We start from the raw sequence: 27,023 nt of genomic DNA on the forward strand, positions 1-27,023 counted from the left end.
AGTTCCAGAACAGGGAGAGACAATGGAAAACACAGAGAAGATCAATGAGGAATTGCTGACAGAAATCTTCCTTAATATCATGAAACATGAAAAGCTGACCATCCAAGAAGCTCTATGAACCCCATTTGGGTTAGACAGCAAAAGAAAATTACCAAGGCATATCACAATCACACTCACTAAAACCAAAGACAAAGAAGAAAATCCTGAAAGCAGCTAAAGAAAAACAAAAATTTACATACAGAGGAGAAACAATGAGACTAACCTCTGATTATTCAGCAGAGACCACACAAGCAAGAAGGCAATTGGATGACATATGTAAAACACTGAAAGAAAAAAAATTGCCAGCCAAGAATAATATATCCTTCAGAACTCTCATTCAAATATGATGGTGAAGTTAGGACATTTCCACATAAACAGAAATTAAGGGAATGTGTGAAAATGACGTAAAACTTACAAGAGTTATTAAAGGGATTCCTTCTGTCTGAGAACAAACAACATCAGACCACAGCCTGAATCTAGGATACAAGATTTTACCAACCAGATACCAACATAGAAAATAAACTCTCAAAGACTATCCAAAACCAAAATAATTATAACAGGGAACCATTGTTGTACATGACAACATATGTCAGAACAATAAAAGAGGGAATAAACAGTGCAGGTATAGAACTTTCTGATGAAGAGGGAGGCAAGGTGATACCAAGTAATTCTAGAATCGTCCAAACTAGGAAGATAAGGGTAAATTTCAAGGTAACCCCAATGAAATTTAAAGAACCTACTCACTAAAATAAAGAAGAAAAACGTAAAGTCTCAATAAAAACAAAATCTACAGAAACAAAAGAAACAGAAAAGAAATGCACAAACAAAAGGAACTCAACACAGGCAAGCAAGAGGAACAAAGAAAATGTTAACACCATTAAAAAAAATCAACACAAAATACAGCAATAAACTCACAGCTGTCAATAATTACACCGAATGTAAGTAGCCTAAATGCACCCATAAAGAGATGCGGAGTGACAGAATCAATTAAAAAAAAAAAAAAGGGATCCGTCAATATACTGTCTACAACAGAAACATCTTAGGAACAAAGGTATAAATTTATTAAAAATCAAAGAATGGAAAAAAATAAATCAAGCAAATAACTACCAAAAAAGAGCAGGAGTGGCAATACTCATTTCAGATAAGGTAGACTTTAATACAAAATCCACCATAAAAGACAAAGAAGGGCACTATATAATAACTAAAGGGCCAATCCATCATGAAAACGTAAATATAATAAACATCTATGCACTCAATGACAGGGCTCCAAAATACATAAAACAAACTCAAATAGCACTGAAAAGAGAGATTGACAGTTCCACAATAATAGTAGGAGACTTCAACGCAACACTCTTGGTAAAGGACAGAACATCTAGAAAGAAACTCAGCAAAGCTATGGAAGAGCTAATGGGCACAGTCAGCCAACTTGACCTCAGAGACATATATAGAACACTCTACTCAACAGCTGGAAAGTGCACATTCTTTTCCAATGCACACGGAATAATCTCCAGGATAGACCACATATTAGGCCACAGAGCAACACTCAACAAAATACAAGACAATGAGAAATACAAAGTGTCTCCTCTGACCACAAAGTCATAAAAGTAGAAATTAACAAACAGTAAGAACAAGGGAAAAGTCAATTAAATGGACACTGAAGAAATCAGAGATGGAATAAAAAAATTCCTTGAATCAGATGAGAATGAAAGCACATCAAACAAAAACCCTGGGGATACAAGAAAGGAAGTGCTCAGAGGTCAACTTATAGCAATAGATGCTCACATCAAAAAAGAAGAAAATGACAAAATCAGAACATTAGCTACACAAGTTGAACAAACAGAGAACAGCAAAAGAAGCCCCCAGCCACCAGACGAAGGGAAATAATAATCAGAGCAGAAATAAATGAAACAGAGGATAGAAAAAGAATTGAAAGAATCAACAAAATCAAGAATTGGTTCTTTGAAAGGATCGACAAAATTGACAAACCACTGGTCAAACTGACAAAAGAAAAACACAAGAGGATGCAAATAACTCAAATAGGAAATTAAAGGGGGGTCATTACAACAGACCAAACAGAAATAAAAAGAATCATAACAATATTATGAAAAAATATACTCCAACAAATTTGAAAACCTAGAGGAAATAGACAAATATCTACAAACACACTACATACACAACTTAAAACAAAATAATATTGAAAATCCGAACAGACCCATAACAAGAGAAGAGGTAGAAAAGGTAAGAAAAAAACTCGCAACAAAAAAAAAGACCCAGCCCAGATGGCTTCACAGGAGAATTCTACCGAACATTCTGAGAAGAGCTTACACCATTACAACGCAACACATTTCAGAACATAGAAAATGAAGGGATACTTCCAAATCCATTCTATGAAGCCAGCATAACCCTGACAGCAAAACCAGGCAAAGACACCACAAAAAAAAAAGAAAAGAAAGAGAAAGAAAAAAAATTACAACAAAAGAAAAAAAAATTCTTAACAAAATTCTACCCAATAGAATTCAGCAACATATCAAAAAATAATAATAATAATATACCACGACCAAGTAGGATTCAGACCAGGTATGCAAGGATGGTTCCACATTAGAAAATCAATCAATGCAATCCTCCACATTAAGAAAAGGAAAGATAAGAATCACATGATCATCTGAATAGATGCAGAAAAGGAATTTGACAAAGTCCAACACCCATTCCTAATAAGAACTCTTGATATAATAGGTATAGAAGGGCAATTGCACCATGTAATAAAGGGCATCTATGCAAAGGCCAACATTATGTTTAACAGAGAGATGCTGAAAACATTCCCCTCAAGAACAGAAACAAGATTAGTGTGCCCTTTATCGCCACTCCTATTTCAATAAACCCACAGAGTTTTCAAAGACTGATTACTCTGTCCTACAGGGTCTCTCTGTGAGTCGGAATCCACTTGACAGCACTGGGTTTGGTTTTTTTTTTTTTTGTTTAGATTACCAGGTTTTTTTTTTTTTTTGGAGACCATTGTTGGTGGACTAGGAGTTGAGTGAGTTAACCATTAAATATAATTTTTAATTATTTTTTTTGGCTGTTTCATGTGTGAGGGTAAATCCTGTCTTTGTTATTCCATCTAGCCTACAAGTAGAAGTCTCTCTTCTATTGAGTTTTAAAATTTTCGTAATTCTCTTTTTAATTTCTAGAAATTCAGTTGGCCCTTTTCCAGATCTGAAGTGTCTCTTTTTTAGTTTTCTGTACCTTCCATACAATGTCAACTTTGTCATCTATTTCTTTAAATAAACTTGTGTAATGCCCAAATCTGAAGTATGAGCAGAACTCCTTTTATTCTGTTATTTCTGTTGCAACACGTTTGTATTCATATCATGTTATTGTTGTTGTTCTGTGCCCTCAAATCGGTTCCAACTGATAGCGACCTTATACACAAGAGAACGAACACTCCATGGTGCTGAACCATCCTCACAGTCTTTGCTGTTTGACCCCAATGTTGCAGCCACTGTGTCAATCCATTTCTTTGAGGTTCTTTCTCTTTTTCATTGACTCTCTGCTTTATGACGCATGATGTCCTTCTCCAGGGACTCGTCCCTCCTGATCACATGTCCAAAGAAAAAGAGATTGAGTCCCACCTTAAAGATTAAGCTTCTCGAGGCACAACGAGGCCATGCATACCTGGAATGAAACTCCCTGAAGAGTTGATATTCAATCACAACTTTAAAAGGAAATCCTGTTTGTTTTTTCCTGTCCATTTCCCCAATGAATCTAGAGCCTTCTTCTTAGGTCCTAGCTTTTGTGGACATGATAGGTTCCACTTTCTCTTTGGTTCACACTTCCTTTGTGATCTGAACCCTCCTGAGCCCTAACTCAATATAGGGTCCTTGAGGACTTTCCACACAGGTGAATTCTGGGCCTGTCTTCCATTTCTCAGGCCTTGCTTAGCCCTGGAATCCAATATCAAGTGCTTGCAGTGTTTTTAGGTATCCTTCAAGAATCCGGTGTCTTCAGAGTGCAGACATTTTCTAGCTATGAATTTTTATCAAATATTGAGGCAAAAATTTACCATATTCTTCCCTTTACTTTGTTATTATTTTTTTCCAGCATTTCTTATCATTTCCCAAAAGTGTTGATTTGAGGAAACTAGTCCCTCATTTATGGAGCCTGAACCCGTTTAAGACTGTTTTTAAGTTAAAACTGAAGGTATTCATTAGATCATGGGTGCTTCAAGCAGTTGTGATGGGCTACTAACCTAAAGGTTTGCAGTTTGTTCACACCCAGTGGTACCCTGGAATAAAAGCCTGTCAACCTGCTTCTATAAAGAAAACAGGCAAGAAAACCCTAGGGAGCAGCTCTGCTGTGTAACACATGGGGTTGCCATGGTTGGAATCCACTGGACTGTGAGAAGTTTTTAGTTGATATTAGAGCTCCTAAGTACACTTCTGTGTGTTTCTAGTGATAGAATGATACTTCCTGTAATATTTTTGGCTCCTGATGTGCATTGGATAGTTTTACAACCCATGGTCCATGTAATTTGCTTTCAATTCACTGATTGCTTTGCATAGGCCCCTCCACACCCATGCTGGCTGCTCAGATATTATAAACAGGGCCTTTGCTATGGGAGCTGATCTGCATCAGGCAGACAGGGGCAGCAAGATGGTGCCACAGACCCTGTTCCTCATGTCCCTGTTGCTCTGGGCCTCTGGTGAGAAATTAAAAGCACTTCAATCCCTCCAGAGCAGCATCTTTGTAGAGCTGAGAAAGGGTTTTAAGACATAGTGAGAAATGATGGTTATTTCCAAATGGAACCAATTATGTGCTGATACCTAATGTCACTAAGTGTTTTTGTATCAGGGGGGATATTTTAATGTGTGTATGAAAAAGCATGAGTCTATATGTATGCATGGTAATTGGCCGCTCTGATTACAGGTGCCAGTGGGGACATCACAATGACCCAGTCTACAGCTTTCCTGGCTGCGTCTCCAGGAGTAACAGTGACCATCAACTGCAAGGCCAGCCAGAGTGTTTTTTCCAGCTCCGATAAGAAAGACTATTTAGACTGGTACCAGCAGAAACCAGGACAGGCTCCTAAGCGGCTCATCTACTATGCATCGACCAGGGCATCTGGGGTCCCTGACCGGTTCAGTGGCAGTGGGTCTGGGACAGACTTCACTCTCACCATCAGCAACTTCCAGGCTGAAGACGCTGCAGTTTATTACTGTCAACAAGGTTATAATAATCCACCCACGGTGCTTCAGCCTCGAACAAAAACCTCCTCCCGAGGGCTACAGGCCAGTGAGTCTTCACTGCACCAGCTGCTTCCTTTCTGCTCAGCCCTGAACGTGCACGCTTCCTTTGTCTGCCCCAAAGCCTGAATCTCCTGACTAATTCCTTGGAGTATTTGTAGGTTTCAGGAGAAAATTAAGGGATGTGCCTTCTTCTGGATCCACTTTTGTGATAAATTAAAGAAAAGAAAATGCTCTAAAAATCTTTTGTAGGCTTTGTCAGGAGTTCTCATATCACAGGAACCTGCATGTTTCACATGGATAGATCACATGACTGATTTGGAGAGGGTTCACTGTGCTTTATACCCTGAAAGATCAGTTCTCTCTTCCCTGTGCCTTCTTGACTATGCAGCATTCCCATTTTATTTCCTTGTGTTCCTGGACTTTTTTCCTTTCTGTGCCATTACCCCTCCTTACTCTGGGCCTAACCCAATATTAAGCCTGGACCCTTCATATTTAAAATCTCCCTCACAGAAGGGAGTATTTCTCTCTTCTGTTTTCCTTCCACGGATCCTGCTTTCCAGCCACGTCTTCCTGATCAACATCAATGAAGGCATTTTCGTGCTCCAAGCTCCCATTTTACTGCCTGTTCTCCTCTTTCCATGTCTTTTAGTGGCGCTCGTTCTGTTAAAGGCCCGACTCATTAATCCTATCACTCTAGAAACATGTGATAGCTTTCCCATGTTCTTTTTCATTAGTTGTCAATTCCTCTTTGCATTAATCCCTTGGGTGCCCAAGTTTAATTTAGTGACTGCAGGAAATCATGGTTCTTTCTCGTTGTTAGTTGCCATCTTGTGAGTCCATGACTCATGAAAATTCAATGCACAATATATCTGATTGTTGTGATCCATAGGGTTTTCCCTGGCTGATTTCCCAGAAATAGGTCACCAGGCCTTTCTTTCTAGTCTGTATTAGTCTGCAAGTGCTACTGAAGCCTGCTCAGCATCACAGCAACACGTGTAGAGGAAGTACGGTGAGTGAGGCCCATAGGTCCCTGCTACGGTGTATGCTGATGACAACCCAAGTAGTGTTTCCTGTCAGTATAGTTGAGAGTCTAACTGGCCCTGCAGCTAATGGAGACTTTCCAACCTGGGAGACGGACAGAGATTCTGGCACCTACTGAGGAGGATCTGTCCTCTGGAACATAAAATGTCAGACACATGAGGATGATCCAGAGATACCGTGTAACGAGGGACACAAGAAACATCAAACCAATGGTCTCTAACTGGGACAAGTGGACAGGACTTGGTGGCTTGCAGCTTTTATTACATATCTTATTTCAAAATGTAGACCTATCTAAATAGGAGGATCACTCTGGAAGAAAATTCCATGTCTAGGAGATGAAGCTTCTGGGGCAGATAGAGGAAGTGTGCATATTCGGGACTGTGTGGAAAGGAAGCAGCTGGTGCAGTGAAGACTCACAGGCCTCCAGCCCTGGGGAAGAGCTTCCGTTTGAGGCTGAAACAGTGTGAGAGGTTAAACATAATGTTGCTGACAGCAATAATCTGCCATGTCTTCAGTCTGGAGGCTGCTGATTGTGACGGATCCACTGCCACTAAACAGGTCAGGGATCTCAGACGCCTAGTTGGATGCAAAGGAGATAAACAGCTTTGGAGCCTGTCCCAGTTTTTGCTTATACCTGGCCAAGACGCTGCTAACACTCTGGCTGGACTTGCACTGATGGTGATCATTCTTCTGAAGACATGGTCAGGGAGACAGGAGACTGTGTTATCACAATGTCTCTACTGACACCTGCAATCAGAGAGGGCAATTACCATACATACATGTATACACACACTTTGTCATAGACACCTTAAAATATACCATTTTAAATGGGCATTTTAGCCGAATATGTGTCACATATAATTGAGTCATTTTTGGAAATAGCCATCATTTTCCACTACATCTTAAATCATTTTTCACCTCTACAAAGATACTTCTTTAAAGGGATTGAGGCAGTGTTCATTTCTCACCAGAGACCCAAAGCAACAGGAACATGAGGACAGGAGCTTGTAACACCATCTTGCTGCCTCCACCTGCCTGATAAAGATCAGTGCACATTGCAAAGTCCCCATTGATAAAATCTGAGCTGCCAGACTGGGCCTGGAGAATCTATGCAAAGCCATCATTGAATGTGGAAGCAAAGTACATAGGCAGCGGGTTGTGAAAGGAACTGATGTAAATCAAGATCTAATTACTAGAAAAGACAAAGTAGGCATCTTAGAAGCTCTCATATCAACATAAAAACTCTAAAACTACAAGCAGTAGCTTCTCTTAAGAGCTTCTATTTAAAATAAGAAAAAAAATTGAAATGGGTTCAGGGCCCACAAATGATATGCTAGTTTCCTGATTTCTGCAATCCTGGTGAAATAATACAAAATGCTGGAAATATATAAAAGAGAGTGAGGAGTAAAGAAGAGATGACAATGGAGAAATTTTGGTTAACTTTTTGATAAAAATTTATGGCCAGAAAATGTCTGAGCTCTAAACCCAATTTTATCTTGAAGGACAGTTGAAGTCACTGTATATGCTAATGAATTACTTCTAGAGATATGTAAAATCCAGGAAAATGGAAGACAGACCTAGAAATTACCAATGTGGGGAGTCCTGAGGAACCCTATGTTGCACTAGGGCCAAGGGATTGGTGGCTCTAATCTCAAAGACAGTATGAACCAGAGAAACTAAACGTATCCTTCTCACAGCTGCTAGAAAATGATCAAAAGGCTCTAGTGTCATTGTGGAAATGGACAGGGAATAATAAGCAAAATTTCCTTGGGAAGTTGTGTCTGGAAGTCAACCTTCCAAGGAGTTTCACTCCTGCTATGTATGGCCTAGGTGTGTCTGGAACTCTCCAACCTTGAAATTAGTTTAAGAAGGCCCAATCAATAGAAAGCTGACCTAAAAGAGGACACACCCATCATAAATCCTCAGGGCACCTGACAAATAATTTTTCATACACTGATACCACCAAGAAGTCAGAGATCCTTGACATCCAAGAAAATAAGATAACTAAGATATGAATATGAATGTGAAGCGACTGAAATAACAGAGAACAAAAGGTGTTCTCACACTTTAGATTTGGAGGCTATGTGAGTTTATTTAAAGAAATAAATGATAAACTTTACATTGTATGCAAGACATGGAAACTAAACGCAGGGTACTACACATCTGAAAAACAAAAAATCCAGAAATTAGATGCAGAATACACTTCTATTAGTTTGTCGTACCGTAGGGGCTTGCATATTGCTGTAATGCTGGTAGCTATGCCACCAATATACAAATACCAGGTGGGTCACCACAGTGGGCCTGGTTTCAGTTGAGCTTCTAAAGTAAGAAAGACTAGGACGAAGGACCTGGTGGTCTGCTTCTGAAAGAATTAGCCAGTAAAAGCCTTATTAATAGCAGCAGAACAATGTCTGTTTCACTGCCAGAAGATGAGCCCCTCATGTCGGAAGGCACTCCGAAGATGAGTGGGGAAGAGCTGCCTCCTTAAAGTAGAGTTGACCTTAATGCTGTGCATGAAGTCTAGCTTTTGGGACATTTGCATGCTGATATGGTGTGACTCAAAGTGAGAAGAACCAGGTAAACATCCTTTGTTAATGGAAATGTAGAATGCACGATCTATAAGTAGGAAATGAGAAATTGTCAGAAATGAAATAGAATACCTAAAGATCAATATCCTAGGCATTAGTCAGCCAAAATGGACTCATATTGGTCATTTTGAGTTGGAAAATCATATGATCTACTATGCCAGGAATGATAACTTGAAGAGGAATGGTGTTGCATTTATCATCAAGAAGAACAATTCAAAATCTATCCTGAAGTACAACGTTGACAGTGATAGAATAACATCTACACGTATACGAGTAAGACCAGTTAATGTGAGTATTATTCAAATTTACCCACTAACCACTAAGGCCAAAGATGAAGAAATAGAAGATTTTTACCAAGTTCTGCAGTCTGAAATTGATCGAATATGCAATCAGTACGGTGATAGGAATGTGAAAGTTGGAAACAAAGAGGAAGGATTAGTATTTGAAAAGTATGGCTTTGGTGATAGAAAGGATGCCAGAGATTGCATGATTTAGGGAGGATGAAAAGAGATGGTCCGGGTTTGGTGACTATATAGAAGTATTTCAATGAGCCTTAAGGTAAAGGAGAAGAGTGAAACAGGACGTAACTGGAGGGAGATGTGAAATCTGGACAGTTTTTTAAAAAGATGTTTCGTGCTGATGGAAATGATGCTAAAGTGAGGAGAACAGATAGTAACAGATAGTTGAGAAAAGAGAGGTGAGAAATGCCAAGATACCCTTGGGAGGGACAGTGGTATAGGAACAGAGGGACTGGCCTCAGGTAGGATGGCTGTCTGCTCATCTACAGTAACAGGAAGAAAGGAAGGCAGAACATGGGGATGTAGATGCCTGTGGATCAGAAGATACATGAGAGGAGCTAGTGGAAGCTCTTCTAAGAAACAGGAAATGAGGTCATTTGCTTGGCATTTCACAAACTGAAAGAACTGAAGAAAAAATTCAAGCCTTGAGTTGCAATAGTGAAACATTCCATGGGGAAAATATTAAACGGCACAGGAAGCATCAGAAGAAGATGGAAGGAATACACAGAGTCATTACACCAAAAAGAATTTGTTGATATTCAAACATTTCAAGAGGTGGTATATGATCAGGAACTGATGGTACTGAAGGGAGAAGTCTGAGCTGCTCTGAAGGCATTGGCGAAAACAAGGCTCCAGGAATTGATGGAATATCAATTGAGATGTTTCAACAAACAGATGCAATGCTGGAGGTGCTCACTCGTCTATGCCAAGAAATATGGAAGACAGCTTCCTGGCCAACTGACTGGAAGGGATCCATATTTATGCTTATTCCCAAGAAACATGATCCAACCGAATGTGGAAATTATAGAACAATATGATTAATATCATATGCAAGCAAAATTTTGCTGAAGATCATTCAAAAACGGCTGCAGCAGTGTATCGACAGGGAACTGCCAGAAATTCAGGCTGGTTTCAGAAGAGGACATGGAACCAGGGATATCACTGCTGTCAGATGGATCCTGGCTGAGAGCAGAGAATACCAGAAGGATGTTTACCTGTGTTTTACTGACTAGGCAAAGGCATTTGACTGTGTGGATCATAACAAACTGTGGATAACAGTGCGAGGAGTGGGAGTTCCAGAACACTTATTTATGCTCATGGGGAACCTTTACACAGATCAAGAGGCAGTTGTTTGGACAGAAGAAGGGGATACTGATTGGTATAAAGTCAGGAAAGGTGTGCCTCATGATTGTATTCTTTCACCACATCTATTTAATCTGTATGCTGAACAAATAATCTGAGAAGCTGGACTATATGAAGAAGAATGGGGCATCATGATTGGAGGAAAACTCATTAACAACCTGCATTATGCAGATGACACAACCTTGCTTGCTGAATGTGAAGAGGACTTGAAGCACTTACTAATGAAAATCAAAGACCACAGCCTTCAGTATGGATTACTCCGCAACATAAAGAAAACAAAAATCCTCACAACTGGACCACTGAGCAACATCATTATAAATAGAGAAAAGATTGAAGTTGTCAAGGATTTCATTTTACTTGGATCCACAATCAACAGCCATGGAAGCAGCAGTCAAGAAGAAGCATTGCATTGGGAAAATCTACTGCAAAGGACCTCTTCAAAGTGTTGAAGAGCAAAGATGTCACCCTGAAGACTATGGTGTGCCTGACCCAAGCCATGGTATTTTCAATTGCATCATATGCATGTGAAAGCTGGACAATGAATAAGGAAGACTGAAGAAGAGTTGATGCCTTTGAATTGTGGTGTTGGCGAAGAATATTGAATATACCATGGACTGCCAAAAGAACAAACAAATCTGTCTTGGAAGAAGTGCAGTCAGAATGCTCCCTAGAGGAAAGGATGGTGATACTGCATCTTACATACTTTGGACATGGTGTCAGGAGGGATGAATACCTGGAGAAGGACATCGTGCTTGGCAGAGTACAGGGTCAGTGGAAAAGAGGAAGACACTCAACAAGGTGGATTGGCACAGTGGCTGCAACAATGAGCTCAAGCATAACAATGGTTGTAAGGATGGTGCAGGATCAGGCAGTTTTTCATTCTGTAGTGCATAGGGTTGCTATGAGTCGGAGCCGACTTGATGGCATCTAACAACAACGACAACAAAGAATGAGAAGTAGCTGTTAAAACTTGAAGAGAAAAGAAAAGAGAAAGGGTGCAGACTGAATGAACCAGGTAAATGAAATACAATTGTGAGGCAGGATTAAGGGCTGTCCTGAGGTAGTGTGCGTAAATTTATGGTGAGATGAATCAGAAGAATTATGTGTTTTTCTCCTGCCACATTAGGGCCATGGAAGCACATATGTGGAGCGTGGAGTTCTTCCTAGGGTTTAGATTTTTGGTATAATGACTCTGTGTATTTCTTCCATCTTCTTTTGATGCTTCCTGCATCATTTAATATTTTCAACATAGAATCCTTCACTATTGCAACTCCAGGCTTGAATTTTTTTCCTCGGTTCTTTCAGCTTGAGAAACACCGAGCGTGTTCTTCCCTTTTGGATTACCATCACCAGCTCTTTGCATAGGTCATTGTAATACTTTACTTTGTCTTCTCGAGACACCCTTTGAAATCTTCTGTTCAGTTCTCTTACTTCATCAATTCTTCCTTTTGCTTTAGCTGCTCGACTCTCAAGAGCAAGTTTCAGAGTCTCCTCTGACATCCATCTTGGTCTTTTCTTTCTTTCCTGTCTTTTCAATGACCTCTTGCTTTCTTCATGGATGATGTCCTTGATGTCACTCCACAACTCGCCTGGTCTTTGGTCACTAGTGTTCAATGAGTCAAATCTATTCTTGAGATGGTCTCTAAATTCAGGTGGGTTATACTCAAGGTCATATTTTGGCTCTCGTGGACTGCCTCTGATTTTCTTCAGTTTCAGCTTGAACTTCCGTAAGAGCAATTGATGGTCTGTTCCACAGTCGGACCCTGGCCTTGTTCTGGCTGAAGATGTTGAGCTTTTCCATGATTTCTTTCCACAGATATACTCAATGATTTCTCTATGTATAGCAGTGATTTATGTTGGTGAAAGAAGGTATTGGCAATGAAGAAGTCGTTGGTCTTGCAAAATTCTATCATTTGATATCTGTCATTGTTTCTATCACCAAGGCCATATTTTCCAACTACTGATCCTTCTTTTTTTGCTTCCAACTTTTGCATTCCTATCTCCAGTAATTATGAATGCATCTTGATTGCATGTTTGATCAATTTCAGACTGCAGCAGCTGATAAAAATCTTGTTTCTTCATCTTTGGCCCTAGTGGTTGGTGCATAAATTTGAATAATAGTCGTATTAACTGGTCTTCCGTACAGGCATATGGATATCATCCTACCACTGACAGCGTTGTACTTGAGGATACATCTTGAAATGTTCTTTTTGATGATGAATGCAACACCATTCCTCTTCGAGTTGTCATTCCCAGCATAGTACACAATATGATTGTTCTGATTCAAAGTGGCCAATACCAGTCCATTTCAGCTCACTAATGCCTAGGATATCGATGTTTATGTGTTCCATTTCATTTTTGACCATTTCCAGTTTTTCTAGATTCATACTTCATACATTCCAGGTTCCTATTATTAATGGATTTTTGCAGCTGTTTCTTCTCATTTTCAGTCATGCCACATCAGCAAATGAAGGTCCTGAAAGCTTTATTCCATCCACGTCATTAAGGTCGTCTCTACTTTGAGGAGGCAGCTCTTCCCCAGTCATCTTTTGAGTGCCTCCCAACCTGGGGGACCTCATCTTCCAGCACTATATCATACAATGTCCCAGTGCTATTCATAAGGTTTTTACTTGCTAATGTATTTCAGAAGTAGACTGCTGGGTCCTTCTTCCTAGTCTGTCTTAGTCTGGAAGCTCACCTGAAACCTGTCTTCCATGGGTGACCCTGTTGGTATCTGAATACTAGTGGCATAGCTTTCAGCATCACAGCAACAGGCAAGCCACCACAGTACAACAAACTGACAGACATGTGGGGGACAAACAGAGGTAGAACAACTTAATAGACCCATAAAAAATAAGAGATTGAAAAGGTAATAAAAAAACTTCCAACAGCAACAAAAAAAAAAAACCCTGGCCCAAAGAGCTTCACTGCAGAGTTCTACCAAACTTTTGGAGAAGAGTTAACACCACTACTGCTAAAGGTATTTCACAGCATAGAAAAGGACGGAATACTCCCAAACTCATTCTATGAAGCCAGCATATGCCTGATACCAAAACCAGGTAAAGAAAATACCATGAAAAAAAGGAAATTACAAACATATATCCTTCATGAACTTGGATGCAAAAAAACTCAACAAAATTCTAACTGATAGAATTCAACAACGTACCAAAAAAATAATTCACCATGACCAAGTGGGATTCATAGCAGGTATGCACAGGTGACTCAACATTAGAAAAACAATTAATGTAATACATCATATATACAAATAAAAGAAAAGACAAGAATCACATGATTTTATCAATTGATTCAGAAAAGACATTTGACAAAGTACAATACCCATTCATGATAAAAACTCTCAGCAAAATAGGAATAGACATAGTAAAGGGCATTTATACAAAGCCAATAACCAACATCATCCTAAATGGAGACAGCCTGAAAGCATTCCCCTTGAGATCGGGAACCAAACAAGGATGCCCTTCATCACCACTCTTATTTAACATTGTGCTGGAGGTCCTACCCAGAGCAATTAGGCTAGATAAAGAAATAAAAGGCATCCAGATTGGCAAGGAAGAAGTAAAATTATCTCTATTTGCAGATGACAGGATGTCATGCACAGAAAACCCTAAGGAATCCTCCAGAAAACTACCAAAAGTAATAAAAGAGTTTAGCAGATTCTCAGTATACAAGATAAACATACAAAAATCAGTTGTATTCCTATACACCAACAAAAAGAACATCAAAGAGGAAGTCACCAAATCAATACCACTTACAGTAGCCCCCAAGAAGATAAAATACATGGGAATACATCTTACCAGAGATGTAAAGGCTTATACAAAGAAAACTGGAAAACACTTTTGCAAGAAACCAAAATAGACCTACATAAGGGGAAGAGCTAACCTTGCACATGAATAGGAAGACTTAAAATTATAAAAATGTCTCTCCTACCAAAAGCGATCTATAGATTTAATGCAATTCCGATCCAAATTCCAATGACATTTTTAATGAGATGGAGAAACAAATCACCAACTTCTTATGGAAGGGAAAGAGGTCCCAGATAAGTAAAGCATTACTGAAAAAGAAGAACAAAGAGGGAGGCCTTACTCTACCTGCTTTTGGAACCTATTATACAGCTCCATTAGTCAAAACAGCTTGGTACAACAACAGATATATAGACCAATGGAACAGAATTGAGAATCCAGACATACATCCATCCACATATGAGCAGTTGATATTTGACAAAGGCCCCTAAGCAGTTAAATGAGGAAGAGACAGTGATTTTAACAGATGGTTCTGAAATAACTGTAAAAAAATGAAACAAGACCCATACCTCACTCCATGCACAAAAACAAGTTCAAAAGGGATCAAAAAACTAAATATAAAATCTAAAACGATAAAGATCATGGAAGAAAAATTAGGACAATGTTAGGAGTCCTAATACATGGCATAATTCCTATGCAAAACATTAGTAACAATGCAGAAGAAAAAGTAGATAACTGGGAGCTCCTAAAAATCAAACACCTATGCTCCTCCAAGGACATCACCAAAATGGTAAAAAGATTACCTACAGACTGGGAAAAAGTTTTTAGCTATGACATTCCTGATCAGGCCTGATCTCTGAAATCTACATGATACTGTAAAAACTCAACTACAAAAAGTCAAATAACCCTATTAATCAATGGGCAAAAGATAAGAACAGATACTTCAGTAAAGAAGACATCCAGGTAGCTAACAGATACATGAGGAAATGCACATGATCATTAGCCGTTAGACAAATGCAAATCAAAACTACAATGAGATTTCATCTCACTCCAACAAGGCTGGCAGTAATCCAAGAAAGACAAATTAATAAATGTTGGAGAGGCTGTGGAGAGACTGGAAAACTTATACACTGCTGGTGGGAATGTCAAATGGTACAACCACTTTGGAAATCTATTTGGCACTTCCTTAAAAAGCTAGAAATAGAACTATCATACAATCCAGCAATCTCACGCCTTGGACTATATCCTAGAAAAATAAGAGCCTTTACACGAACAGATATATGCACACCCTTGTTCATTGCAGCACTGTTTACAATAGCAAAAGAATGGTGGCAACCATGGTGCCCATCAACCAATGGATGAATGGATAAATAAATTATGGTATATTCACACAGTGGAATACTCCCCATAGATAAAAAACAGTGATGAATTTGTGAAACTTTTCATAACATGGAGGAATCTAGTAGGCATTATGCTTAGTAAAATTTGTCCATTGCAAAATGAAAAATATTGTCTAAGACCACTATTATAAGTACTCGAGAAATAGTTTAAACAGAGAAGAAAATATTATTTAATGGTTAGGAGAGGGGGAGGGAGAGAGGGAGAGAGAGGGGTATTCACTCATTAGATAGTAGATAACTACTTTAGGTGAAGGGAAAGACAACACACAATGCAGATGAGGTCAGCGCAACTGGGCTAAACCAAAAGCAAAAAAGTTTTCTGAATAAACTGAATGCTTCCAAGGCCAGCGTAGAAGGGGCCGTGGTTTTGGGACCATGGCTTCAGGGAACAACTAAGTGAATTGGCATAATAAAATCTATTAAGAAAATATTCTGCATCCCACTTTGGAGAGTGGTGCCTGGAGTCTTAAACGCTACCAAGCAGCCATCTAAGTTGTATCAATTAGTCTCAACCCACGTGGTTCAAAGGAGAATGAAGAACACCAAGGACACAAGGTAATTACAAGCCCAAGAGACAGAAAGGGACACATAAACCAGAGCCTACATCATCCTGAGACCACAAGAATTAGATGGTGCCTGGCTACAACCCATGAGTGCCCTGACAGGGAACACAATAGAGAACCCCTGAGGGAGCAGGAGAGCAGTGTAATGCAGACAGTAAATTCTCAAAAAGACCAGACTTAATGGTCTGACTGAGACTAGAAGGACCCTGTGGTCACGGTCCCTAGACTTTCTGTTGGTCCTGGACAGGAACCATTCCCAAAGCCAACTCTTCAGAGAGGGATTGGGCTGGACAATGGGTTGGAGAGGGATGCTGGTGAGGAGTGAGCTTCTTGGATCAGGTGGACACTTGAGACTATGTAGGCATTTCCTGCCTGGAGGGGAGTTGAGAGGGTAGAGGGGGTTAGAAGCTAGCAAAATGAACATGAAAAGAGAAAGTGGAGAGAGACAGCGGGATGTCTCCTTAGGAGGAGAGCAATTGGGAGCATGTTTTTTTTTTTCTTTTTAGCAAGGTGTATGTAAGTTTTTGTATGAGAGACTGACTTGATTTGTAAACTTTCACTTAAAGCACAATAAAAATTAAAAAATATATATATATATAAGATTACTGGTAAAAAAAAGATTGGTATCTGCTGACACAAGGTTAATGGTTTAAAAATGTTAGACCAAGTGTTGCAAACTATCCCTGGGGCCAAGTGAATTATATTTCTAAAGAGAGCTCAAGTCAAAAAAGCTTGGTAGGGAAGAAAAATATTGTCTCATACATAAAGAGCTAATAGACCAGTTTCATGCAAGGAGCAAAGACGAAAGGAATTTTATGCCTCAGGTAGTGAATATGATATTTCCAGTAGCAACTTAATAAAATTGATGAATATCGTATCTTATTTCTCTCTATTTCTTTATATGTATATATAAATTTGTTGTTGTTATTCGCTGGTTAGTTGGTCCTGACTCATGGTCACCCAGTGTACAGCACAAGGAGACACTGCCCATCATGCGCCAGCCTTAGAATCGTTGCTATGTTTGAGCGCATTGTTGCAGCCCCTGTTTCCATCCATCTTATTCCTCTTTTTGGCTGATCCTCTACTTTACTAAGTATGAAGTCCTTCTCCAGGGACTGGTCCCTCCTGAAAACATGTGCAAAGTACATGAAATGAAGTCTCACCATTCTAGCTTTTTTTTTTCCTAAGAAAATCCCTTATTTTATTAACTTTTATTGAGCTTCAAGTGCATGTTTACAAATCAAGTCAGACTGTCACATATAAGTTTATATACACCTTACTCCGTGCTCCCACTTGCTCTCCCTCTAATGAGTCAGCCCTTCCAGTCTCTCCTTTAGTGACATTTTTGCCGGCTCCCAACTCTCTCTATCCCATCCCCGCTCCAGACAGGAGATGCCAACACAGTCTCAAGTGTCCACCTGATACAAGTAACTCACTCTTCATCAGCATCTCTCTCCTACTCACTGTCCAGTCCCTTTCATGTTTGATGAGTTGTCTTCGGGAATGATTCCTGTCCTGGGCCAACAGAAGGTTTGGGGACCATGACCGCCAGGATTCCTCTAGTCTCAGTCAGACCATTACGTATGGTCTTTTTGTGAGAATTTGGGGTCTGTATCCCACTGATCTCCTGCTCCCTCAGGGGTTCTCTGTTGTGCTCCCTGTCAGGGCAGTCATCGGTTGTGGCCAGGCACCAACTAGTTCTTCTGGTCTCAGGATGATGTAGGTCTCCGGTTCATGTGGCCCTTTCTGTCTCTTGGGCTCTTAGTTATCGTGTGACCTTGGTGTTCTTCATTCTCCTTTGATCAAGGTGGGTTGAGACCAATTGATGCATCTTACATGGCCGCTTGTTAGCATTTAAGACCCCAGACACCACATTTCAAAGTGGGATGCAGAATGTTTTCATAAGAGAATTATTTTGCCAATTGACTTAGAAGTCCCCTTAAACCATGGTCCCTAAACCCCCACCCTTGCTCCGCTTACCTTTGAAGCATTCAGTTTATCCCGGAAAATTCTTTGCTTTTGGTCCAGTCCAGTTGAGCTGACCTTCCATGTATTGAGTATTGTCCTTCCCTTCTCCTAAAGCAGTTCTTATCTACTAACTAATCAGTAAAAAACCCTCTCCCACCCTCCCTCCCTCCCCCCCTCGTAACCACAAAAGTATGTGTTCTTCTCAGTTTATACTATTTCTCCAGATCTTATTAATAGTGGTCTTATACAATATTTGTCCTTTTGCCTCTGACTAATTTCACTCAGCATAATGCCTTCCAGGTTCCTCCATGTTATGAAATGTTTCACAGATTCGTCACTGTTCTTTATCGATGCGTAGTATTCCATTGTGTGAATATACCACAACTTATTTAACCATTCACCTATTGATGAACACCTTGGTTGCTTCCAGCTTTTTGCTATTGTAAACAGAGCTGCAATAAACATGGGTGTGCATATAACTGTTTGTGTGAAGGCTCTTATTTCTCTAGGGTATATTCCGAGAATTCCAACTCTACTATTTATTCAATCTAATCAAGAAGCCTTTATTTCCAACTGACACTGACACTGGGATTTCTGGGTTGTATGGTAGTTCTATTTCTAACCGTTTAAGATAACGCCAGACAGATTTCCAAAGTGGTTGCATCATTTTACATTCCCACCAGCAGTGTATAAGAGTTCCAATCTCCCCGCAGCCTCTCCAACATTTATTATTTTGTGTTTTCTGGATTAATGCCAGCCTTGTTGGACTGAGATGGAATCTCATCGTAGTTTGAATTTGCATTTCTCTAATGGCTAATGATCAAGAGCATTTTCTCATGTATCTGTTAGCTGCCTGAATACCTTCTTTAGTGAAGTGTGTGTTCATATCCTTTGCCCACTTCTTGATTGGGTTGTTTGTCTTTTTGTGGTTGAGTTTTGACAGAATCATATAGATTTTAGAGATCAGGTGCTGGTCGGAGATGTCATAGCTGAAAATTCTTTCCTGATCTGTAGGCGGTCTTTTTACTCTTTTTTGTGAAGTCTTTAGATGAGCATAGGTGTTTGATTTTTAGGAGCTCCCAGTTATCTGGTTTCTCTTTGTCATTTTTGGTAATGTTTTGTATTCTGTTTATGCCTTGTATTAGGGCTCCTAAGGTTGTCCCTATTTTTTCTTCCATGATCTTTATCATTTTAGTCTTTATGTTTAGGTCTTTGATCCACTTGGGTTTTTGTGCATGGTGTGAGGTATGGGTCCTGTTTCATTTTTTTGCAAATGGATATCCAGTTATGCCAGCACCATTTGTTAAAAAGACTATCTTTTCCCCAATTAACTGACACTGGGCCTTTGTCAAATATCAGCTGCTCATATGTGGATGGATTTATATCTGGGTTCTCAATTCTGTTCCATTGGTCTATGTGCCTGTTGTTGTACCAGTACCAGGCTGTTCTGACTACTGTGGCTGTATAATAGCTTCTGAAATCAGGTAGAGTGAGGCCTCCCACTTTCTTCTTCTTTTTCAGGAATGCTTTGCTTATCCGAGGCTTCTTTCCCTTCCATATGAAGTTGGTGATTTGTTTCTCTATCACATTAAAAAATGAGATTGGAATTTGGATCGGAAGTGCATTGTATGTATAGATGGCTTTTGGTAGAATAGACATTTTTACTATGTTAAGTCTTCCTATCCATGAGCAAGGTATGTTTTTCCACTTATGTAGGTCCCTTTTAGTTTCTTGCACTAGTACTTCATAGTTTTCTTTGTATAGGTCTTTTACATCTTTGGTAAGATTTATTCCTAAGTATTTTATCTTCTTGGGGGCCAGTGTGAATGGTATTGATTTGGTGATTTTCTCTTCGATGTTCTTTTTGTTGATGTAGAGGAATCCAAGTGATTTTTGTATGTTTATCTTATAACCTGAGACTCTGCCAAACTCTTCTATTAGTTTCAGTAGTTTTCTGGAGGATTCCTTAGGGTTTTCTGAGTATACGATCATGTCATCTGCAAATAGAAGTAATTTTACTTCCTCCTTGCCAATCCGGATGCCCTTTACTTCTTTGTCTAGCCTAAGTGCTCTTTCTAGGACCTCCAGCACAATGTTGAATAAGAGCAGTGATAAAGGGCATCCTTGTCTGGTTCCCGTTCTCAAGGGAAATGCTCTCAGGCTCTCTCCATTTAGAGTGATGTTGGCTGTTGGCTTTGTATAAAAAATAGACGCCCTTTATTATGTTGAGGAATTTTCCTTGAATTCCTATTTTGCTGAGAGTTTTTATCATAAATGGGTGTTGGACTTTGTCAAATGCCTTTTCTGCATCAATTGATAAGATCATGTGGTTTTTGTCTTTTGTTTTATTTATATGGTGGATTACATTAATGGTTTTTCTAATATTAAAGCAGCCTTGCATACCTGGTATAAATCCCACTTGGTCATGATGGATTAATTTTTTGATATGTTGTTGAATTCTATTGGCTAGAATTTTGTTGAGGATTTTTGCATCTATGTTCATGAGGGATATAGGTCTGTAATTTTCTTTTTTTGTGATGTCTTTACCTGGTTTTGGTATCAGGGAGATGGTGGCTTCATAGAATGAGTTAGGTAGTATTCTGTCATTTTCTATGCTTTGAAATACCTTTTAGTAGTAGTGGTGTTAACTCTTCTCTGAAAGTTTGGTAGAACTCTGCAGCAAAGCCATCCGGGCCAGGGCTTTTTTTTTTTGTTGGGAGTTTTTTGATTACCGTTTCAATCTCTTTTTTTGTTATGGGTCTATTTAGTTGTTCTACTTCTGATTGTGTTAGTTTAGGTCGGTAGTGTTTTTCCAGGAATTCATCCATTTCTTCTACGTTTGCAAATTTGTTAGAGTACAATTTTTTGTAGTAATCTGATATGATTCTTTTAATTTCAGTTGGGTCTGTTGTGATGTGGCCCATCTTGTTTCTTATTCGGGTTATTTGTTTCCTTTCCTGTATTTCTTTAGTCAGTATGGCCAATGGTTTATCAATTTTGTTAATTTTTTCAAAGAACCAGCTTTTGGCTTTGTTAATTCTTTCAATTGTTTTTCTGTTCTCTAATTCATTAAGTTCAGCTCTAATTTTTATTATTTGTTTTCTTCTGGTGTCTGATGGATTCTTTTGTTGCTCACTTTCTATTTGTTCAAGTTGTAGGGACAGTTCTCTGATTTTTGCTTTTTCTTCTTTTTGTATGTGTGCATTTAGCGATATAAATTGGCCTCTGAGCACTGCTTTTGCTGTGTCCCAGAGGTTTTGATAGGAAGTGTTTTCATTCTTGTTGCATTCTATGAATTTCCTTATTCCCTCCTTAATGTCTTCTATAACCCAGTCTTTTTTCAGGAGGGTATTGTTCAGTTTCCAAGTGTTTGATTTCTTTTCACTAATTTTTCTGTAATTGATTTCCACTTTTATGGCCTTGTGGTCTGAGAAGATGCTTTGTAATATTTTGATGTTTTTGATTCTGTAAAGGTTTGCTTTATGACCTAATATGTGGTCTATTCTAGAGAATGTTCCATGTGTGCTAGAAAAAAAAGTATAGTTTGTAGCAGTTGTGTGGAGAGTTCTGTATAAATCAATGAGGTCAAGTTGGTTGATTGTTGTAATTAGGTCTTCCGTGTCTCTATTGAGCTTCTTACTGGATGTCATGTCCTTCTCCGAAAGTGGTGTGTTGAAGTCTCCTACTATAATTGTGGAGGTGTCTATCTCACTTTTCAGTTCTGTTAAGATTTGATTTATGTATCTTGCAGCCCTGTCATTGTGTGCATAGATATTTAACATGGTTATATCTTCCTGGTCAATTGTCCCTTTTATCATTATGTAGTGTCCTTCTTTATCCTTTGTGGTGGATTTAAGTATAAAGTTTATTTTTCAGAAATTAATATTGCTACTCCTCTTCTTTTTTGCTTATTGTTTGCTTGATATATATTTTTCCATCCTTTGAGTTTTAGTTTGTTTGTGTCTCTAAGACTAAGGTGTGTCTATTGGAGGCAGCACATAGACGGATCGTCTTTCTTTATCCAGTCTGAGACTCTCTGTCTCTTTATTGGTGCATTTAGTCCATTTACATTCAGCGTAATTATAGATAAGTAAGTGTTTAGTGTTGTCATTTTGATGGCTTTTTATGTGTGTTGTTGACAATTTCATTTTTCCACTTACTTTTTTGTGCTGAGATGTTTTTCTTTGTAAATTGTGTTTTCCTCATTTTCATAGTATTTGACTTTATGTTTGCTGAGTTGTTACGTTTTTTGTGGTTTTTATTTTGACTTATGGATTTGTTATACCTCTTTGTGGTTACCTTAATATTTACCCCTATTTTTCTAAGTACAAACCTAAATTGTATTGTCCTATATCGCCTTGTATCCCTCTCCATATGGCAGTTCTATGCCACCTGTATTTAGTACCTCTTTTTGATTATTGTAATCTTTTACATATTGACTTCAATGACTCCCTGTTTTGAGCATTTTTTTTTAAATTAATCTTAATTTGTTTTTGTGATTTCCCCATTTGAGTTCATATCAGGATGTTCTGTTCTGTGACCTTGTGTTGTGCTGGTATCTGATATTATTGGTTTTCTGACCAAACAATTTCCTTTAGTATTTCTTGTAGCTTTGGTTTGGTTTTTGCAAATTCTCTAAGCTTGTGTTTATCTGTAAATATCTTAATTTCACCTTCATATTTCAGAGAGAGTTTTGCTGGATATATGATCCTTGGCTTGTAGTTTTTCTCCTTCAGTGCTCTGTATATGTCATCCCATTGCCTGCTTGCCTGCATGGTTTCTGCTGAGTAGTCTGAACTTATTCTTATTGATTTTCCCTTGAAGGAGACCTTTCTTTTCTCCCTGGCTGCTTTTAAAATTTTCTCTTTATCTTTGGTTTTGGCAAGTTTGAAGATAACATATCTTGGGGTTTTTCTTTTTGGATCAGTCTTAAATGGGGTTCGATGAGCATCTTGGATAGATATCTTTTCGTCCTTCATGATGTCAGGGAAGTTTTCTGTCAGCAGATCTTCAACTATTTTCTCTGTGTTTTCTGTCCTCCCTCCCTGTTCTGGGCCTCCAATCACACGCAAGTTATCCTTCTTGATAGAGTCCCACATGATTCTTAGGGTTTCTTCATTTTTTTTAATTCTTTTATCTGATTTTTTTTCAGCTATGTTGGTGTTAATTCCCTGGTCCTCCATTTTTCCCACTCTTCATTCTAATTGCTCGACTCTGCTCCTCTGACTTCCTATTGTGTTGTCTAATTTTGTAATTTTATTGTTAATCTTTTGGATTTCTGCATGCTGTCTCTCTATGGATTCTTGCAACTTATTAATTTTTCCACTATGTTCTTGCATAATCTTTTTGAGTTCTTCAACTGTTTTATCAGTGTGCTCCTTGGCTTTTTCTGCAGTTTGCCTTATTTCCTTTCTGAGGTCATCCCTGATGTCTTGAAGCATTCTGTAAATTAGTTTTTTATATTCTGTATCTGATAATTCCAGGATTGTATCTTCATTTGGGAAAGTTTTGATTCTTTTGTTTGGGGGTTTGTAGAAGCTTTCATGGTCTGCTTCTTTATGTGGTTTGATATCGCCTGCTGTCTCCGAGCCATCACTAAGATATTGCAGTGATTTATTCTATATTTGCTCACTGAGTCTTATCTTGTTTTGTTTTCTTTCACTATATGTGGATGGGCCACTAGATTTTGCTGTCTTGATTGTTGTAGCCCTTGACTTACTTATGACCTATTACCAGCTGGTTTGGGCTGTTACCAGATATATATGCTTGAGTCCATTCACTATTCTCGAGTAGAATCTGATTTTGGGTCATCAAGTGTGTGATGCACACTGTCACCTATCCACCTTGAGAAGTGGTGGTGATAGTTGTGTGCACCAGATTCCAGTAGCAGCTGGTGTTCTTACTCCGGGGGGGGCAGGATGCTGACAGGCTTCCCCCAAGTGTCAGTGGGGTAGGTGTGTCTCTATTCCTAAAGCACCTTAGTGGGAGGGCTCTGAAGCTGTACCTTAGGCCCCCAATGCAAGTACCTCTACAGATTGGTAGGTGTCACTCTCCTTAGACCCCTAAGGCAGGAGGCTAGGTGGTCTGGGGGGAGCTTCAGCCCTCAGTTCCCTGTTGTGGGTCAGTGAGGGCTCTGTTGAATAAGCAGAGATATCAGACCTGGGAAACTTGTTTTTCCAGTAAATCCACTAAAAAAAATGCATCAGATCCCTATCAGAGATGCCTTTGCATTATAATAGCCACCTTGTTCTCTGTAGGGATCAAAGCCTGAGATATGCATCATATATGCTTGGCTGGAGCTGGTTCTGTTTTTAGTCCAATTATGGACGGATTTTTGGTCCCTGGGTTTTTTTTGGTTACTTCTCTCAGGCGGGAAGAATGGGTTAGGAAAAGACCAAAAAAAAAAAAAAAAAGGGGGGGGAGAAGAAAAGCCGCAGAGCAGTTCTCCCTCTGGCTCAGGAAATTCCAATGTTAATGAAGACGCCTGGGAAGGGGAGGGGAGGGTTCAGAAAAACAGGAGAGAGTAGCACCCCGGAACATAGACAAAGTTACTTATCTTGCTTGGGATGACTATTTTATCTGAGAATCCCGAGAGGCAGGCTTGTCGCCTATGTGTGCTGGCTGGGTAGAGATTGTCCCCGAGGATCAGGCCCGCAGAAGCCACGGTCATTTCCTCTGCTGCCAGTCCAAAGCCCAGCGTCAAGGTTCCCCTGCTGGGATGCTGCACTCCCGGCTCCAAAAACAGTCGCTGCCTCCTGGGGACTTCTCCTCCCGCCAGCCGCATCGCCACCCCACCCGCACTGACCAGCTGGGCCCCCTCCCGAGGTCAGTTCAGGGGGGTAGGGCTGCTCCCCGTGTTTGCGCCCTCACGGGATGTTGTGTTCAGTTCCCCTGAGCCCAGTTCTAAGCCCAGCACCAAGGTTACCTGACTGGGACGCTGGCTCCAGGCTCCAAAAACAGGCTCTGCTTCCCTATAGTTGTTTGTTCTCCATCTCTGTCACTCAGGTCATCTCTTTAAATCTGTGTTTGTTGTTCAGGGTTCATAGATTGTCATGTATGTGATCGATTCACTTGTTTTTCCGAGTCTTTGTTGCAAGAGGGATCCGAGGTAGCGTCTACCTAGTCAGCCATCTTGGCCCCTTCCCCCCATTCTAGCTTTTAAGGAGCTTTCTGGCTCTACTTCTTCCAAGACAGACTTGTTTGTTCTACTGGAAGTTCATGACATATTCAGTATCTTTCATCCCAGAGTAATTCAAAGATATCAAGTTTTCTTCACATTCTTTATTCATTCTCCAGCTTTCATATGAAAAAGAGGCAATTGAAAATGCCACACTTTGGGTCAGGAGCACTGTAGTCCTCAAAGTGAACATTTTTGCTTTTTATCACTTTAACTCTTCATCAGCAGATTTGCCCAATTCAGTAATTTGATTTCTGGACTGCTCCTTCCATGAGTGTTGTTTGTGGACTCAAGTAAAATGAAATCCTTGACAATATCAATCTTTTCTCCATTTATCACAAAGATGCTTATTGGTCCATTTGTGAGGATTTCTGTTGTCTTTCTGTTGAAGTACAATCAAAACTGAAGGCTGTAGTCTTTGATCTTCATCAGTAAGTGCCTCAAGTCATCTGCATATTGCAGGTTGTTAATGAGTCTTCGTGCAATTCTGATGCTGCATTACTCTTCACATAGTCCAGCTTTTCCAATTATTTTCTCAGCATAGAAACTGAATAAGTATGATGAAAAGATGTTACACTGATCTATACCTTTTCTGATTTTAAACCATGAAGTGTCTCCTTGCTCTGTTCCAATGACTGCCTCTTGGTCTATGCATAATATTCTCACGAGCATAATTAAGTGCTCTGGAATTCCATTCTGAAGGATTGTTTGATCTCTTAATAAGTTGAACTAAAATATCCAAAAAATGAATCATCTTGTAAAAAATATTTCTTGCTCAGGAAATGGCTCTGAAATTTTTTTATGTTCCAAATCCAGAGACAGCACGATGTTCCTAATTGGAAAAGAATCACTGTTTCTTTTGTGTTGTGAAACCATACTCTCACTTGGATAACACAACTGATCAGCATTCAAAGATGGTTACTCCACGCTGGACACAAGGAACAAGGGTAGGTAAAAGAATGTTGAAAATAACGTCTATTTGGTCCAGGTGGGGAGAAGCAGACCTCTCTAATTTTCTCATCTTGATCATATTCAAAGGAGTGAGGAAACTGATATGGACAGGTCATGTAGTAGATTACCTCTGTTACCAGATGCTGGCAGTTTGGTGTGCACTGAATTGGAAGTTAGGGTGTGATTTGTAGGAGCTGGGAAGACACTTGTGGAGATGGAACTGTTTGAGTCAGTTGCCCTAGATTCAGTGTTTATGGGGCGGAGAGTGTCATACTCTCACACATTCTGTAGACTTTGTTACCAAAATAGCCCAAACCCACATAGATTTATACAATAGGCCCAATTTTCACCTGGACCCAAATGGAGGTTCTTTCTGATAAAAGGTGAGAGTTTTTCCTTGGGTAGGAATTGAGATCAAGCCCCCAGCAGAGGGAGCTTTCCAGCTGCAGGTGGGCTTGAGTGGATTCCTAGGCTCTGAGGCACCTGTGATTAAAGCTGATTGCCTTTTATCAATAACTGTAAATTGTCTCCCACTAGGGGATACATTCATGGATAAATATTCTGACTGCAGGGAGCTCAGGACAGCTCTGTGACTGTGTTTATCTTCTGAGCTTAGATGTTCTCTCTAACCTGT

At 39.5% G+C, this 27,023-nt stretch overlaps 1 protein-coding gene and 1 gene segment (V, D, J or C); both read left to right on the plus strand.

Moving 5' to 3' along the window:
• The window catches only part of LOC126060221 (immunoglobulin kappa light chain-like), a 79,537-nt gene extending 76,281 nt beyond the window's left edge, over window positions 1-3,256 (plus strand). Inside the window, exon 4 of the mRNA XM_049856353.1 lies at window positions 3,228-3,256. Within this exon, the coding sequence (XP_049712310.1) occupies window positions 3,228-3,256 (29 nt within the window). The remainder of the gene's footprint in view (window positions 1-3,227) is intronic.
• Window positions 3,257-4,674: 1,418 nt separating this feature from the next.
• LOC126060222 (immunoglobulin kappa variable 4-1-like) overlaps window positions 4,675-27,023 on the plus strand; it is a 250,505-nt gene continuing 228,156 nt past the window's right edge. Inside the window, 1 exon segment of the V gene segment in view lies at window positions 4,675-4,738. Coding sequence covers window positions 4,690-4,738 — 49 coding nt within the window.

The sequence above is a fragment of the Elephas maximus genome, chromosome 17, assembly GCF_024166365.1.
Source record: "Elephas maximus indicus isolate mEleMax1 chromosome 17, mEleMax1 primary haplotype, whole genome shotgun sequence".
NCBI lineage: Eukaryota > Metazoa > Chordata > Mammalia > Proboscidea > Elephantidae > Elephas > Elephas maximus.